This window comes from Aegilops tauschii, chromosome 1 (genome assembly GCF_002575655.3).
Source record: "Aegilops tauschii subsp. strangulata cultivar AL8/78 chromosome 1, Aet v6.0, whole genome shotgun sequence".
NCBI lineage: Eukaryota > Viridiplantae > Streptophyta > Magnoliopsida > Poales > Poaceae > Aegilops > Aegilops tauschii.
Genome location: NC_053035.3, coordinates 23,116,375 through 23,134,113, shown reverse-complemented (window position 1 = coordinate 23,134,113; position 17,739 = coordinate 23,116,375). Strand labels below are relative to the sequence as shown.

At 46.5% G+C, this 17,739-nt stretch overlaps 1 protein-coding gene and 1 long non-coding RNA gene across 4 annotated transcripts; both read right to left on the bottom strand.

Moving 5' to 3' along the window:
• Positions 1-1,056: 1,056 nt before the first annotated feature.
• On the bottom strand, positions 1,057-3,402 carry LOC120963105 (probable F-box protein At1g44080). 3 transcript variants are annotated; one of them, XM_040387534.3, is made up of 2 exons: positions 3,304-3,402; positions 1,057-2,603 (listed from the first exon to the last, which is right to left on the bottom strand). In XM_040387534.3, the coding sequence occupies exons 1-2, from the start codon at positions 3,376-3,378 to the stop codon at positions 1,404-1,406; spliced, it is 1,275 nt and encodes a 424-aa protein (XP_040243468.1). In that variant the 5' UTR covers positions 3,379-3,402; the 3' UTR covers positions 1,057-1,403. The 3 variants fall into 3 exon arrangements, with proteins under 3 accessions (XP_040243468.1, XP_040243485.1, XP_040243497.1); XM_040387551.3 differs by having other exon boundaries at positions 1,057-2,600; XM_040387563.3 differs by lacking the exon at positions 3,304-3,402 and adding an exon at positions 2,978-3,186 and having other exon boundaries at positions 1,057-2,600.
• A 1,103-nt stretch (positions 3,403-4,505) lies between these two features.
• LOC123494497 (uncharacterized) lies at positions 4,506-6,317 on the bottom strand. The gene is made up of 2 exons (XR_006665773.1): positions 6,177-6,317; positions 4,506-5,127 (listed from the first exon to the last, which is right to left on the bottom strand). It is a non-coding gene; the product is annotated as an uncharacterized lncRNA (long non-coding RNA).
• Between the last annotated feature and the right edge of the window lie 11,422 nt (positions 6,318-17,739).

The window sequence follows — 17,739 nt, the reverse complement described above, 5'->3', positions numbered from 1 at the left end:
CTACAAATTAAAAAGAAACCAGGTTTAGGGGGGCTAAAACCCTAAACCTGCGGAGGAGGCCTTTAGTCCCGGTTAGCCACGAGAACCGGGACTAAAGGTCCTCCGCCCCGACGGACCCCTGGCGCCCACGTGGACGGGCCTTTAGTCCCGGTCAGCCACGAGAACCGGGACTAAAGCCTTTAGTCGCGGTTCGTAAGAGGCGCGACTAGGGGGGGGGGGGGGGGGTCTTTAGTCGCGCATATTTAGTCCCGGTTGCACAGCCGGGACTAAAGGCTGTTGCGAACCAGGACTAAAGGGCTTTTTTCTACCAGTGAATAGGTAGCACACGACACACACGAGGGAACAAGGAAACAACAGAAGGAGAATTGCAAAATGTAGAGTAGAAAATCTCAAATTTATTGTATTTTTAAGTTCTCCTATACGTATGAAACAAAACAGTTACTCTAGCGCAACAGTGATAATTCACGTAGGGAGTGAAAGAAAAAAAAATTGGATATAAAATAACAGAAAATATGTGCAAAGTCTGCAAGTGTGGATTCGCCTCTTTCCTTTGGGAGACATTAACAGTTGTGCAGCATCAAAGATAAATGAATTCATATTTCACATGGTTTGTTCAAATATGTGTCTACTGTACAGTGAGGCAGGTGAGAATTTACATAGTGCCATAAAGCTCTTTAGGAATTTACATAGGCAGGTCAGTCATGTTCTGACTTGTGAGTACTGATCATTGTATATCCTGAATTACTGAATGGGGGCATACAACCGCCTATGCAAAGTGCCTTGGTGCCAGATTAAAAAGAAAAAGAGAAGGGTCAAGTGAAAAATTGAGCACCAAAGACATACTATGCACAGGTGTGCAACTCGCATGATTTAAACTTGACTTGTACCAACTGACAAAAGTAAGTTTTCTCAGCATCAATAGCTTGCAAACCTGAAAAACAAGCCAGGCAATGCAAATCTTGAAAGAACAAAGAATGCAGTTTGGAAGACCAACATATGAAATCTAATAGCTGAGCAAGAAGGAACTATGAATTACGATAGCCCTACAAACCCGTATGAAGAAAAACAACTCACTAACCAGAATAGAGCAAGTTTTAACATGATGAGCACTTCAAAGAACATGTTAAGTCATTTTCAATCTAGATAGAAGTAAAGGCAAAGTCTTCCAGATAGCTTGAGGAACACAAGCATCAGCTTTCCAGTAGGACTACAGTATCCTACAGCTCAGGAAAAAAGGCCTTCCAGTTGCAACATGCAAAACCTGACGCAGAACAAACACATGCTACATCCGAATGAAGTCCTGGAGACCGGATGGAGAACAAACACCCAGTTGACAATGTTCGCTTACGTTGCTCAATGATCCGCTAAAGCATCACTCATATGCATGGAGGAAAATATCTATGTCAGCTCTGAGGGAAAAGCCATGCCGCTAGCATTTTGACGTCCTTGGATCGTACTGTCGGCAGTGGTATGAAGAAACAATTTCCATCCCGCATGTCATATACTGCACATGAACTTGGCGCATCCTTCCAGAACCAGTCACAGCTGCCATCGTCCAGGAAGTATATGCAATTCCCATTCAGCTTGTACCGAGACACGTCAACAAATCTGGAGGAACCCTTGCTGATGAACAATGCCTGGTCATCCCCAACACTGCTCACCTTCACCCAACTTCGGGACTGGAAGTCTGACTGAGACACCTCGAATTCAATCCCTACTGCAGGCTTGGTAGCACCAATCATGTCATTATCACGTATATAAAATATTTCTCTCCGTACTAGCAGTAGTGCACCATGAGATTCAACTAGATACGAATCGAAGTAAGAGAGGCAACCTCGGAAATACTTAAAGCCGCAGGGGGCACCATCGAGTAGACGCTCGATCCGAGATACCCTTAACTTTCCGTTATCATTGTCCTCTCCGACGTTGATTCCCAAAAGGTTGTTGGACCTGTCAATGATATACAACATACCTTCATAGAACATCATGTCTATGAACGACGCTATGCTGCCAAGTCCACTGACCAGCCATGAGGTTGAACCCGGTTGGCAGTATGCAACAGTGCGAAGAGGCGGAATGTCAACGATGGCAGAAACAAGGAATTCCGAGCATCTTATTACCTTGCGCAGAAATATCGCAGTATCCCTGTGTAGCACAAGACCAACCATATATTCATCCATGACATGGCGATCATTAATAATTCCAGCAGGCTCATCCACACGACAGAAAGAAGATATGTTAGGAAGCGTCAAGGTGACCTCGGAGAAGGGGTCCATTAGGAAACAGGTGCCATTGTGTGAGAAGACAAGCCAGTCACCGCCGGACATGCAGTAGTTGGCACTGCTGGGGAGCTTGAAGGATTCTTTTGCCCCTTCTCCATGGGGAAGGCCGAACAAGGTTCCATCAGGGAATGCAAGCCATGGTAAAGGTGGGGGCAGGCAATGCTCTTGTCTGGAGAAGCACCAATGGTGACATACAGCAGCGAAGCGCACACGGTCGGCATGGGAAGGGAGGCGACGAAGGACCAGACCAGCAAGATCTGATGGCAGGGCTGACCATGATTGTGGACGGTGTGTCTGCAGCTTCTTGGCAAACGGCATCTGCTTCACAGAAGAAAATAATACTTGTCAGGCTTGTACAACAAGAACAGTCGGAAAGGGTACGCAATATGCCCATACCACAAATCTAATGTCATCCATATGCTTCTACAATTTCACAGTTTAAGAGGATTGTCTTTGTTCGTTTCAAGTTATCCGTAGCGAGAATGTTAAATCTTTTCCCCACAAGTGAGATTTCAAGAACAGGTAACCACATTAGGTTACGTATTTCCAATCATTGGTCTAAAAATCAAATCTTAACATGGCTGAGTTTGTACTATAAAGTGGGACTGTTGAAGAACCCCTATGTTCTTAAATAACAGAAGACACCTCTGTAATATAAGTGGAAGAACTCCTCTGTTCTGAAAAACAAAACACACCTTCTTCTGAATTGAGCTAGGGGCGTCACTAATTCTTCAGTGAAAATCGAGCAGACATGCGGCGCAGTTCCAGATCAGGAATGCACCACTGATTTATCATCACAAGGACACCATGGCACCTCGTACGGACGAAGCACGCCGGCAGGTCGGAGGTGAATCGGAAACCCTAACGACATCTCGTCAGAACACTCCTGAAGCATGGCCGCATGGGCGAACGCGGCGACCGAAACCCTAACTGAACCCAAACATCAAAGCGTGGAATCGGGACAGAGCACGGGCTCCTAGCTCCACCAAATTAATTACCTAATAGGATTCTCGAGTTTTACCAGAGTTTGAGTCGGCTCCTCGAAGGCGGCCTGGCCTGGGCCCGCGCCGTCGCCGCCGGCGTCTCCGGTGCCCATCGCGCGGAGTCGGAATGGGATCGAGTGGAGTCTTTTTTTTTAGGGTAAGATCGAGTGGAGTCGGGGAACTGTGGAAGGCACTGGTCTATGGGCCGGCCCAGTTGTGTCTGTTTTTTACACAAGGTGTTTACAGTTTCTTCCATTCTTTTGGTATTCATGAATAAAACAATACTATTGATTTTTAAAAAATCATGGATTTAGAAAATCATAAATTTAAAACAGCTCATGAATTTTTAAAATATTCATGAATCATAAAATGTTGGGAATTTTTTTGGTTCAAAAAATGCTCATATTTTTTTAATGTTTATGAAATTTAAAAGCACACGTGATTTTAGAAAGTGTTCATGATTTTTAAAAATGTTAATTAATTTTTAAAAAATTCAACTGCAAGGAGACGGAGTTAAGTGCTTGCGCTCCAAAACACGGCGGATCTGGGTAGATCACCATGACAATGACGAAGTAGAAGGCCATGTATTCTGGGTAGATCACCATGACAATCGTCTATACAGAGGTGGCTGATTCCCGAGACACTCTCTGATATACTATTGTGGGACAGTGGGAATACTTGATATATATCTATTCTCATGGGGTAGACCCATCCGCTAATATACCATTACTCACAGACAAGCATCGTGTCAGTACATGAAAATGATGATACAGTTGTTTAGAAAAGAATTCGATTAGTTATGTAGCTTTCAACCTTGTCTTATTTCACTAAACTCAACTTGGGGTATTAGCTTAGGTGACATGGGACATACTCTAAGTCACCTCACGAGCATACCCGTGCTGGTAACATGGCCAGAGGGAGATATTCGAAGTCAAGAATTTGAATCATCCCTGTTCCTTTCGGGAGGAAGATATAAGCGGCCCAAAATTATTTGGGCAGTTGTGTACTTCGGGTGGAAGCATAGTTTTAGATCCAGGCATTGGCTACCACACAACCATGAGGATCAACACATCATTATTTGGGTGTCCTACGCTAGTATGCCCCGCCCTCGGCCATACTTGCAACATGTCATTGATCAAAGATATGTTTTGCCTCTCTGTGATAGGGTTGCACTGCACTTCTTCATTTATTATCTCTGGCGGGGGAAGCACATCCAGAAATATCAGAGATGAGACTCTGCTATAATTTGACACACTTTTTCCTTTTGTTGTTTGCTTTGTAGGGAATTTTCTGCCGTAGGATGCGGCTACCCATTTGACACCCTTCGATGTAGACTCAAGTTTAAATTCAGGACCAAATCAAGTACTGTACATGAATTCCTTCCGTGCAATAAAATCGATAGTTTGCGCCGAATGGTTCTTCACACTATTCAGAGGTTCTGGTGCAAAGGTTGACAAGCATGCCAAGAAGACCCAGCGTTTCACTCTCCCTCTTCTTTGCATCAGTAGTGAGAAGGTCTGGTTTTGCGGTGATTGCGGTCATTTCCTCCAAGGTGTCACCATCTGTTTCTTGCCTCTCTTTGTTACTTGGAAGTTTAATGTGGTTCTTGTCTTGAACGCTGCCTGCCTCAAAGGAATTCAGTCCGAATCTTGTCATCAGTTTTTCTCATGTGACACAGCTAGTATGCAACAACATTTGCAGGTGCCTGTCGCATGGTTGCGCAGCGAGTGATCCCCGATTCCTCCTAATGCCTCTCTTTGGTTGTCAGATCGTCATCGTCACAAGAGGAGATCGCATCAATGTGCTCAGTCGGGGCTCGGCACCAAGGTTGTATTGGCTGCAGCAAACAATATTTTTCCTTTCTGGGAATATCACATATGAAGTAGGATATTAGAATATTTGTTTTCCCCTGGTGTTGCAAAATGTAAATCAGCAAATCTTGAATTCATAGTTTTTTTAAGTTTTCCTATACGAATGAAATAGAACAGTTACTCTAGCACAACACCGCAATAACTCACGATGGAACCATTTTCCTTCAAAATTATAGGGAGCGCAAGATTCTTTTGGATACAAAACAGAAAATATATGCGAAGTCTGCAAGAGTGGCTTTACTTTTTCCTGTTGGGAGACATTAACAGTTGAGCAGCATCCCATATAAATGAATTCAGATTTCGCATGGTTTGTACAACACTCATAGTTGAGGCAGGTGAGAATTTACATAGTGCCATAAAACCTTTTCAGGAATTTACATAGGCAGGCGAGTCATGTCCTGACTTGTGAGTACTCCCTTCGTCTGAAAATACTTGTCAAAGAAATGGATGTATCTAGATGTATTTTAGTTTTGGATACATCCATTTTTATCCATTTCTCCGACAAGTATTTCTAGACGAAGGCAGTACTTATTAATGTAGATTCTTAACATTTGTTGATGATCATTCTCACAAAGTTTCAGAATTTTTTGAAATGTTTTATTATGTTTTCTTGCGTGGGTGCACCGAAGGTGGGTGCAGAAAAACCACTTCAAACAAAATACATTTTTTTCTGAATTAAGCTACAGGCCGAGGGCAGCCCCCCTCTTCCCCTCCGGGTGACACGAATCTTAACCCATCAGCGAAAATCGACCAAGCATGTCACGCAGTTCAATCAGATAAGTACGCCACCTCTTGCGGTACGGATAGCATGTGGTCAGGCAAGTGGTGAATCAAGAACCCTAACAAAATCGCGTCGGAACAAGCAGGTTCTGAGCTTGCAGTCCTAAAGCGTGGGCAGTTTTACGTGCGCGTAATCAAGAACACGGCGGCCACGGGGACCGAAACCCTAACCAAAGGACAACATCAGGACTGGGATCGGGAGAGAGCACAAGCTTTAATAGGAATCCGCCAAATTAGTTGATAGGAATCTCAGCGTTTACCAGATCTTGAGTCGTCTCCTCGAGGGCGCCTGGCCAGGCCCCGCGCCGTCGCTGCCGGAGTCGCTCCCAGCCTCGTCTCCGGCGGCCATCACTCACGCGAGCTGCCGTGGGAGTGCCGGAATGGGAGCGAGCGGAGAACTGAGGAAGGAAGCCGGCCGTGTGTACAACAAAGTGGACTGATTGTGGGCTGATTGTGGCCGTGTGTACAACAAAGTGGACTGATCGTGGGGTATGGATTATTGGGCCTGCCGGCCCATCTTTCGTCTGGCTAGGTTGAAACCTCCTGATACCATGTTAATAAAAAAAATTAAATAGACTAAAACATGTTAATCAAATTTAAATGTTTTGTGAATGTTCCCAAAAACATGTTTCTACAACCCCTCAAATTTCAAATGCAAATCAAACTACATTTATAGAGACAAATAAAAATATAAATTATTCAATTTTCTTTTATTTGTTTCCATATGTGTATTTCAAGTTTGTATTTGAAACTTTTAGAACTTACGGACACATGTTTTGTGAACGTCCCTAAATTTTTGATTTTTTTTAAATTTTTTGCAGAGGTCACAGCCTTTGGGATGTTGGATATGCTGGGAGCACGGATCGAAGTATGGGCTCGGGAGCAAGCAAATTGCGAAGGTCTTTTTTTCGAAACGGAGGCATAAGATTTTCCTCATCCATTAATTATGAAGGAGTTTAGAGTTTCTTTTACAAACAAAAGCGAAAGCAAAATACAAGGTCACTACTCTCGCGGCATTATGTTTCCCAAGTGCTGGCACAAAGCCTAGCCTCAATCTTGATGTTGAAGAGGATGAAGGACGAATGTGTAGATTTATGTTGAAACACCATAGCATTTCGCTCACACCAAATGGTCCAACAAGTGAGCATGGTGAGGACGTCATCGCCTTCCAGTTTTCCATATTCTTCTCGGACATATTGATCCACAAATCCTTGATGAAACGCTCCACACTCCAATGAGAAGTGCCCATGTCGTCGAGGTTGACCCACGCCTTGATCATGCCCCAAAGTTGCTTAGTGAACCAACACATGAAGGTGGTCCACCGATTCCTCAGTTTGCTTACAAAGAGGGCATAGGCCGCAATTTGGCCATCCATGTCTTTGAAGCCTATCCACCGTCCAAATCCGGTTTTGAATTGCTAACCAAGCAAAGAAGTCGCGAAGGTCTTGTTCTAATATGTTTTTTTACAAAAAGGTTGTCGGAGCAACTTTTCATTGAAATGTAGGAGAAGTTGAGGCCAAAGATGAAAAACACACACCCTCGGATGTGCAACAACAGGTTGCAGCATCGACACCCTACCGGTCTGGTTCTAATATGTCAGTAAAGGTCTCAGGGCTACAACATATTGATCTCTTCGTATATTAAGTGATGGTCATAATATTTAATGATTATTATTCTGATTTTATGTTGAATGGTCCTCGAATTAATTTTCACCGAGGGCAATACAACGGTGACCTGGGTGCGCGCCCACCCAAATTGAAAAAGGTTTATAAAATTAGTCAAATATTTTTTAAACTTTTTGATAACATTCATGGTTTAGCATAATACTCACGTTTAAAGTTTTGGAACAAAATGAATTATGCATATTCCAAGCAAAATACAACAGAATCAATACTATATAAAAGCTAATATTCTGGTTTTCTGGTAGCTGCAAACTTTTTTTCCGCTCAGAATATGACATGATTCATTTTGCCCAGATACTATAAACGTGAGTATTATACTAGACTATGGTTGCCGCAATTTTTTTTTCATATTTTAGTATTTGTGCGTAGACCCATGTCCCAAAAATCTACACGGCACCAAGGGCCCCTAAAGTCCCAGGCCGGCCTTGCCAACAAGCTTCAGATAGGACTTACCTGCATTTATACTTCTATAAGAGCAATGTAATTAAGTATGTAAATGTGCCAACATGTTTGTATTTTTTTTTAGTAAAACAACCGAACTATTTTGTTGAAATAACTAAAAGAAAATCATACGTAATGTCTACCACGCTTAAACTAACAAACAAACTTTTAGGATAGTCTTGCTAATGCACGGTTTGACGCTTAGTCCACACACTAGTTCTATAAAACTCCTGAGCTTATAATTCAACCATCGAGGTCAAATTTGTCAGGTGGCACCTTCCATTTCTGTATCTTGCATGTTATGGTCAAATTTTTATTTAGGCACAAATGCACCATATGATATTGGCTCTCTCTCTCTCTCTCTCTCCAAAAAAAAAAGACCTTCTCTTTTCATATTGATCGAAGATCAATCTCGGAAAAGAAATATTGACCAGAGATGTTTGGATAAAGATAGTTGAACATATTATAAGTACACCGTGCAAGCATTGATTGGAGGAGTATTCACAAGATAAATGGATATGGCTATGGAATAAGAATCCATTTCTACTGGTGTACATGACATATTACCGGCAAATGAGGCTTACATCACGGAAGTTTATTTAGGAGCGCGACAAAAGTGAGAATAACAGGGAACAACACATACACAAGTGCATTAAGGACAAGCAGAATAGTCTAGAGTAGAGGCGAGAATCAAAACAAAGTTGTAGCAGCTCTTGTTATGGTAGGACAACAATTTCATCGAAGTGTCCGGCGCCTTCATCCGGGGAAACAAATAAGGAGTTACTATCTGACACTGTGTTAGGAAGGTGCTCTGTTCTCCGTTTCAACAAATTAACGGACATGGAACGTTGAATCCTCTCTGAGAATGTCTCCATCCCCATATCTGCCAGGAGGAGCCAAACATAAGAGAGATACTCCACACCGGAGCCTAGGGACTTGGCATGCAAGTACCCTCGACATCTGCCAGCCGAAAAGCAGAGCATCTCCAACCACACTCCTTGGATCACCTTCCATGTCTTTCTCTCATCACCTATATCTATCAATCCTTGAGCAAGTAACCAAGCATCATGAATAAAAGTTTCTTTCCCACCTTCATTGGACTTCAGCTTGTCAATGATTTTCTGCACAAGCCTCTTCCCCTAGCGTGACGTGCCGTCGCCCTTCAGGATGTCCCTAAGTTCTCGATATACAGTTTTGAAAAGACTCCTCCGGCTACCTGGCATTAGCATCTCTGGATTCATAAACAATAGGTGCATCATATAATTTGATATTTCTCTACATCGAGAAACACATTCATGATCAGGGGGTGTGTCCATCTAATAAAAGCAGAAATCTGTGGCCAGGTGCCAGAGAAGGACACTCTCATCAAACGGCTTCTCTAAGCTCCAGCCCAAGCTTTCATCACAGCTCTCATGGACAAGTATCCACTGGCCTCTTATGTCGTTGAACTCCCTGTAACTCTCAGCATCATGTATGTATTCCTTCCACCCATCTTGAACATGTTGATGGACCAACTTTGTGATGTCCATAGGCGAGTAGCAAGGCTCCATACACCAAATTTGGTCAAGCAAGTCCTTGCATTGAAACAATCTTGCAAATCTCATCAACATAGCATGCCTTCTGTTGCGGGAAAAGTATCCTATAACGTTGTGTTGGAGCACCCTGTCAGGCCACTTGATCTTTTCAGACCAGTCCATAATTTTTGGTGCAAGGTACTCTAGCACACCAGTGCCAAACACTAGTGCAAGTGTCACAATCCCGTCCACACCATTTAAATGGGCAAGGATGTGAAAAGAAGCCATAATTAGGGTATAGAAACATAAAATCAATGTCAGCCAACCACATAAGCAGTGCCGTGAAAATTCTTCACAATTTATCATCTTCTTTCTGGTGTAGAGAACTTCAAAAATGTTGGAGAGCGTGTCCTTCAATGAATTTTTATACCAAAAAAAAGAACACTTCAGATTGGTAAGGCGGTCACAGTAGGGATATGGCAAATCTGTAAATAGCATTCCAGGCTCATAAATGGCTGTCCCGGTGGCCTGGCCAATATCTCCGCTTAAAATGAAAACTCTTGCTTGCTTAACATAATTTTCAAGCTCTTTTTCTCTACATGCAGTCCTCTGAGACGGACCGCAAGAATTAGCTAGGCTTTGAAAGCTAGCACTCCTAAGAGCCCATGGCTTCTGAAAGCATTTGATAATCCCACCGATGAGAAGTAAAACGGCAAAAACTTGAAACCCCTTAGTCTCTAGTGCCGATGTCCATGATTTGTAAATCACCCATAGAACCACCACAACCTGATATAATGGAGTCAAGGGTAAATAAAACTGATGATGTACTCGCTGAAGCAATCTAACATAAAACATTACAATATGTAGAAAAATTCGGGGTTCCCTTCACTCTCATACCTACTATAGGGAACCCGTCGTATGGTGGATCTACTACCAACACTATTTGAGGACCTTCGCAATTTTGGAAGATATATCACATTCTCATCTGGTACGTATAACTCAAATCTTTATTCAATACTTCAAACTTGTTACAACTCTTTACTGGCTACCTACCAATGCCATGGCTTTGCCACAACCCTTCTCACCCTCTCATACTTGGTAGCTCATAGCTTGCTTGGCTTCTTAGCATAGTTTAGATGGAGAGGGTAACAACCGTACTTACACTTGTACAATACCATTGGATGCATGCAAAGTGTAACCATCCTAACGATCCTACTACAAATATCTATCTTCTAGAATTATAAACAATGTTATACATGCAGGACGCGGTGTTTTGGCTCCTAGGTGCATTTGCACCCATTGTCTAAATACACATTTTGAAAAGTTAAAAAAATCGGAACAAAAATCCCGCGGGTATATCCGGACATTCTATGTGTATGCACAAAGTTTCAGTGAAAAACGGTGGTTTTTGTGGCTTGTGTAAAAAAGATAAAGAAATGCAAAATGAATAGTTGTAATGAAGCATCAGAAATTGTCTTTTTTACACAAGCCACAAAAAACGTCGTTTTTCACCGAAAACTTTGTGCACGCACATAGAATATCCGGATATACACGTGGGATTTTTGTTCGGAATTTTTCAAATTTTCAAAATATATATTTAGACAATGGGTGCATATGCACCTAAAGCCATTGCCAATTTCCGATACAGGCCAAGATATTTTATTAATTACTAGCAAAAAGGTCCGTGCGTTGCAACGAGAGAAAAAAATACCACACGCTCTTAATTTTTTAAAGATGGTCTATAATCTGAGAATTTGTAGCTATGGCCCAAACAAAGATGGTCTTAACCTATAAAAGCGTAGTTTAAGATTCTACAGCTATTCTATTTCAACACGGCTTGCATGCAGATTTAATCCGTACAAAGAAACGAGCAAGTGATCATGCATTTATTCATTTCATGTTCGGGATGAGGTGTTTTTATGGTTGAGTAAAGAAAAACGACAAAAAACAAACGATCTTGTGGGGCGCATCGTCCAACAGGCCGACCCCATTTCAGGTGGCGGAGGACGATGCGGCACTGCGGCTCATCTTGATGTGGCCAGAACTCACCGCCTACAGGGAGGAGCGGCTCAGCAAAGGTTGTTGTGCGCATTGTCTAACATGCCGATGGTGGCGCGCTAGTAGGCTACTGGGTCGTTTGTTGTTGTTGGCACCGCACCTACCAAGAAAAGGTAGAGGATCGTACGGCCGCCGGAGATGGTAAACGCCGCGACAGGTTGATGGCCAGAGGCGAGGAAGCGTTGGTGTGGCGATTAACATTGCAGCCTAGATATTATATTTTAAATTGTTAACAGGTAAAATAACATCATATTTAGATTCTACATATTTTTCTAATCAAATTTCATATATAACATGTTAAATTTGGAGTTACGGTTTAGAAGATATGAGTATTTTTAAAAACATTTGATATATACTGCGGGTTTAATATCAGAAACATTGAGGTTTCCATAAAATAACACGACGGATTAAGAATACCTATTTCTTTTATTAGTAGGTATAGAGTATAGACTACACATAAACATCTTCCTCAAGTTCTTTGTACCCCTTCGCTCTCGTATGTGAGGGCACCCCAAGCGCTAGTGTTTCTTGTGCTTCCCGTCGGCGCCGCCACCGGTCTACCTCCTCTTCTGTCGTCTTAGGGCCATGGAATCCTGGTGGATCCTGGCCCTTACCGGTGGGAGGGCTCCGTTTTTAGATGGTTTTTTGAGTTTTATTAGGGTTTGTGTCCTGCTCAGAGAGGCGAGGCGGCGGTGACTCTTTGAAGATGGAATAAGGTTCTCCCCGCCTTCCCCCCGTCCTGGTGGTGCTTCTTGCATCGCCGAAGGGTGTGTGGAGGTTTGTCTCCGCCTGATCTTGCGGGATTCAGTCGGCGTTTGCCTTTGATGGATCCACGTGGATCCGATCTTCGTTCGTCTCTGTACACATGTTTGCAGGTTGGATCCTTATGATCTACAAATTTCTTCAGCAATGGTTGTTGATGTCCTGATGCGTTGGTCCTATGGGGCCTTAGCACGACGACTTCCTGGCTATCTACAACAATAAGGTTTGCCTGGCTCAAATGAGGGAGGGGCGATGACAGCGGCACACCTTCGGCTCGCTCCAGTGTTTGTAGTCGTCGCTAGGTGGTCTACAGATACTGATGTATTTTTTATTTCTGATGTTCTTTGTACTACCTTGACAGTTCATAAATAGATTGAAAGTTTTCCTTCCAAAAAGAAAAACATAAAGATCTTCCTCCAGAACTTTCCATACTTGTAGAGCTCTCTTATGAAGTATCTCCACCTTTAATTATGATTTTTTTTTCTTGTAGAACACCCCTCTCAAATGTGTCTCCTCATAAAATACTATTTAAACTTTACAAGTATCTCAAGCCTGTTATCTACTTGAGAGAGCAGGAGTTTACATATCATCCATCATGTGGTCGCACCGAAGGTGGAGCTGCAGTTCGAAGAAAAATTCCACTTGGTTGATGGAGGGGCTACTTTTTAAGGATCTAGAGAATCAAAACCTATTTCCATGAAAAAACAAGCATTTGGTTTATTGGAGCTTAGTGTCTAGGCAAGGGGCGTGGAATTAGGCATTCGTCAACCCTGATTGTTTGTTCTCCGCAGTGAGGTTGAGGAGCTATGGGGTTGCTATCTAGCATACTCGATCGAGACATTACGGGATCCACTCGGTGATAGTGCTGAGGCATGAGGTAAGCATGTGACACAACGATGGGCATGTCGCTTAGAGCATCTCCAGCCGCGTCACCAACAGGCCCCGAGGCGCTTTTTTAGCGTCAGCGGGCGAAAATCGGCCCCGTCGCGTTTCCAGGAGTCCGTTTTTTGTCGGGTTGGGCCAAAATAACAGCCGGCGCACCCGAGCCGAACCCGGCGCCCTAGGGGTAGGGCGCCGGCACAAGCGAAACGTGGGCGTGGGGCCGCTCCGTCGGCGAGAGGAGGGCCTTTTCCCGCCGTTTCTTCCCGTTTTCCCCCTGGCTTCCCTCTCATTCTCTCCATTCCTCCCGCCAATCTCCTCCTCCCTCCCTCCCAGCCGGCCGCCATGCCGCCGAAGATGTACATGTTCCCTCGCGCCGCGACAGGAGCGACTGTCGCCGTCGCCCAGCCGAAGTAGAGGAAGCCGAGGGCGCCGCCGTCCAAGCCCCCCGGGCATGTCCACCGCCGACTGAAGGGCGGAAGTTCAGCTCCGGGAGGCTGTCACCACCGACCGATGGAACAGGGCCAACACCAAGAAGGCCCAGGACAGCGCGGCGCGGCTCGCGGCTGCAGCGGCGGCGGAGCGGTCGGCCGAACAAGCCGAGGCGGCTCGCGTGGAGATGGTGAACCCGCCCGGCGGCCACGCCCCGTAAACGCCCTGGAGCCAGCAAAGCGTCGGTTCTCCGGCCGGCATCTCGTCGTCGCCGCAACCCTGGGGCTGCACGCCGTCGCCGGGCTACGCCGACTGTGACGCGCACGGCAGGTTCAACCCCAACATCACCTTCCCTCATGGTCACCCGGCCCAGCGCACGCCCTCGCCCGCCTTCGCCGGCGTATACTACCCCCCGTACAACTACTCCCCGCCGGCGTACGCATCCTCCCCGACACCCCCTCTCTGTTGTGGCGCGCTGCCCTTCTCCCAAGCCTCCACGTCGCATCTCGGCGACACCGGCGCGACCGAAGCTGACATGGACAACACCATCACGGCCGGCTCGGCCGTCGCCGTCGTGTCCCCTGGGTTTGCTACCCAGGACGACACAATGGACCTCAACGGCGACATGGACGGCGAGCTCGAGTACGGCGAGGAGGAGCCGGAGCCGAAGGAGGAAGAGGACGAGGAGGAGGCGTCGGCGCCTGCTCCTGCGAGGAAACAGGAGAAGAAGAAGGGGGCGGCCAGGACCGGCGAGCCACGCATCAAGTGGGCGTCCAAGGAGGACGAGTGCCTCGCCGAAGCGTGGAAAGTCGTCTGCCTTGACCCGATCACCGGCACGAACCAGAGCATCGACACGTATTGGGACCGCATCAAGGCCGAGTTCGACGAGCGCAAGCTCGTCGACCCCTACTTCAAAGGCGTGTACATGCAGCGCGGGGCGAAGGCAATGGCGAACCATTGGGGGCTCATCCAATCGGCGTGCAACAAATGGCATGGGATCGTCGAGGAGATCGCGGCTCACCTAGAGAGCGGCACTAGCGTCGAGGATCGGGTATGGCACGCCGGCCTCTCCCTTTTTCTTTTCGCGGAGTGCGCGCCGCTCACTGATAGTTCCTCGGCGCAGCTGTTGCGGATGTTCGGCATGTTTCGGCAGGACAGCAGCGACCAAGATTTCAAGTACCTCCACGTCCTCAAGCGGATCGAGAAGTGCGACAAGTGGGCGGATGTCCGGCGCACCCTCGCCAAGGCTAAGGAGACCTACAAGCCGAACGCGACGACGCCGGGCGCGGGCGATGGGCGCCCCGAAGGCAACAAAGGGGCCAAGAAGGGGAAACACGCAGACTCGGCAACCGCGCGAGTGCAGGAGTCCATTGAGCATTGCCTCGCCAACGCGCAGGCCCGGGGCGCCCTGCGTGAAGAGAAGACCAAGGCGCGGTGGTCGGTGTTGATGACGAACAGCGCCGTCAAACTTGACCTACTTCGAACCAACGTCGCCGCGAAGAAGAGGAACACCGACCTGGCTTTCCTGATGGGCGGGACGGACATGCTCCAGAGCAACAACGAGCAGGTCAAGGCGTGGTACTTGGCGGAGCGCGGCCTCATCCTGAACCAGTTGCCGTCGACGGCGCCGCCAACTCCCATGCCCACACCGACGATGCCGCCAAGCCCGAGCGATTATGCCTCCACGACGCCCAGCAGCACAGAAGCCGCGCCGACGCCGCCCAGCACAGAAGCAACTCCGACACCGCCGACTCAAGAGGCCGACCCCGCCGTGTGATGCGTTGCCCACGCGTACTTTCTTTTTTGTACGCCGAATTTCATCCGAACTGTGGCAAGGTGTGATGATCGCCGAACAGGGCCGCTGATCGCCGGACTTGTGGCTTTTTTTGTGAGCGAGAACGGCCAAGTTTGAATTTGCCGTGACGTGGGGGCGACGCCTGGCGGCGTGGCTGGGAGCTAGATCGCCCACAGGGGCCAATCTAGCGCCGGCTCGCCCCCAGGCGGCACATTTTCGGCGCCCTGGGGGGGCCAACGGCTGGAGATGCTCTTATATTCATACAAGCAAGGAGGGGTGCTGAACCTGTCTCTGCGAGTACCAGGTTCAAGTTGGTAATTGAGTCTGCCGGGCACCGGGAGATGAACAGGTGGAGAATATGAGAAAATGGTGGAAAATATGGAATATTGAAATCTTGAAACATGTTGGAGTTGTGTCGAATATTGTGTACAAGATAGGTTACAGTTGGACTCTGAGTAGTATTGTGTTTAGATAGGATATGGAGTCTTATCCTATTAGGACACTTGTATCCTAGGCCTCTCATATATAATGGTGGTAGACACACGATGTAACCTATGCCAACATAATAGCACAGGAGCACAAGGGAAGCCGGGGGCATGTGCCGGCATCTAGGGCGACCGGGTACGGTATTGTAGCGGTATCATGGGGAGGAGCGCCCATAGTCAAGCCTCGGGGATGTAGCCATATCGGTGAACCTCGTTAACAAATATCGGTGTCGTGCTCGTGTGATTACTTGGTCCTCATACGATCAACGGTATGCATCGGTTTTATTCTAACAAGTGGTATCATGAGCTAGGTTATTCGGAGGCTGTGAATTGTTGTTCTAGAAGAGTAAGAACGTCGACAAAAATCTGTGAGAAGTGGTTGTGATACAGGGCAAAGTTCGTCGGCGAGTTATGATCGAAAAACAGATGTGGTCGAGTTGTACTTGACAGAAGCGATCGGAAGCTGCGGGTTGATTGGTCGATGTCGATCGCAGCGGCAGCGATGCGTGCAGCTGCAGTAGGCGACTAGTACAGCGGAGGGTTTCGGATCGAACTGTGGTGAGATCCAATCACCTAGGTGCTGGCCAAGCCAGGCCAGACACGGGTGCGAGCTGGTCCATGAGGACCGAAGCCCAAGGCCGGCGTCATGTGGCAGCCCCCGTGGAAGCTAGTCAGGCGTGGAAACTGCAGCAAGGCAAAAGTGGAACGCTGGGTTGGCTGCGTGTGGGGATGGCAGTTTTGCCCATGGGTATGGGTACCCGCGGGTACCCTACCCAAAAACAATGAGCATGGGCATGAATTGGAAAGATTTTGTACCCACGGGTAATGGGTATCCATACCCGCAAAATCTATGGGTAGGGCATGAGTATTAAATTGCGTCCATGGGTAACTCAACGGATACCCAGAAAATTTAATAAATCAAAATTATTCCTATGACATGTGGGGTAAGCATCTAACTCTTATGGCCCAACCCTAAGTCTTGTATTCTCTAAACCAGCCATAGGTCATAGGCCCGCAATCTCCTGCTCGACACTCCTCTGACGTCCTATGTAACTTCTTGAAACAGTGAAATCTCGATTCATCGCCATCGAACTCTCGCCAGTGACCCCCAATTCCAACTGCTCATTCCCACTACGTCGGGCTTCCACCAACCGCTGATCATACTCCCCTTGATGCCTCCAAGAAGCCACCCATCGGAGGAGGCTATGTTGGTGCTATAATGCCCGCCCATATCACTTGAATTTTACACTCGTTTATCTATTTTTTTTAAATTTAAATGCTATATATGATACCCAATGGATACCCATTGGGTACTGGATACCCGGTGGGTATGGGGGTATTAATTTATGCCCATGGATATTGAAGTGGGTGGGTATAGAAAGTTTCTATGGGTAGGGGTTTAGGCAGAAGGAGGTTGTACCCGCCCATACCCTACCCATTGACATCCCTATGCGTGTGGTGGTACACGCTGCATGAATCGGGAGTAGACATGAGATTTGTTTTGGAGCAAAAGAATAGGACCGAGTCCTGGTATCAACACGCGCATATCAAATCTTGCGAAGGAAAAATCCATTGATACATCCATCAGGGACTAGCAAGGATGGTTGGCAAGGCAAAAGCAATTAGCTTAGCATCAGGAGTTAAAGCCAAGACAGGAGCTGCTCACGTGAAGACAAAGTTGGTTGGTTTTGCTAGTAGCGTCGCGTGGAATGCTCATAGTTTTTTCACAGAGTCAGCTCTACGAAGAACCAGGAGGTCAACGGTTCCGGATTTAA

Excerpts from the sequence above, each read along its gene's own strand:
- LOC120963105 (XM_040387534.3), bottom strand. The coding sequence starts at position 3,378 with ATGGGCACCGGAGACGCCGGCGGCGACGGCGCGGGCCCAGGCCAGGCC. Across the intron at positions 2,604-3,303 it reads AGGAGCCGACTCAAACTCTG|CAGATGCCGTTTGCCAAGAA; the intron begins GTAAAACTCGAG and ends TCTTCTGTGAAG.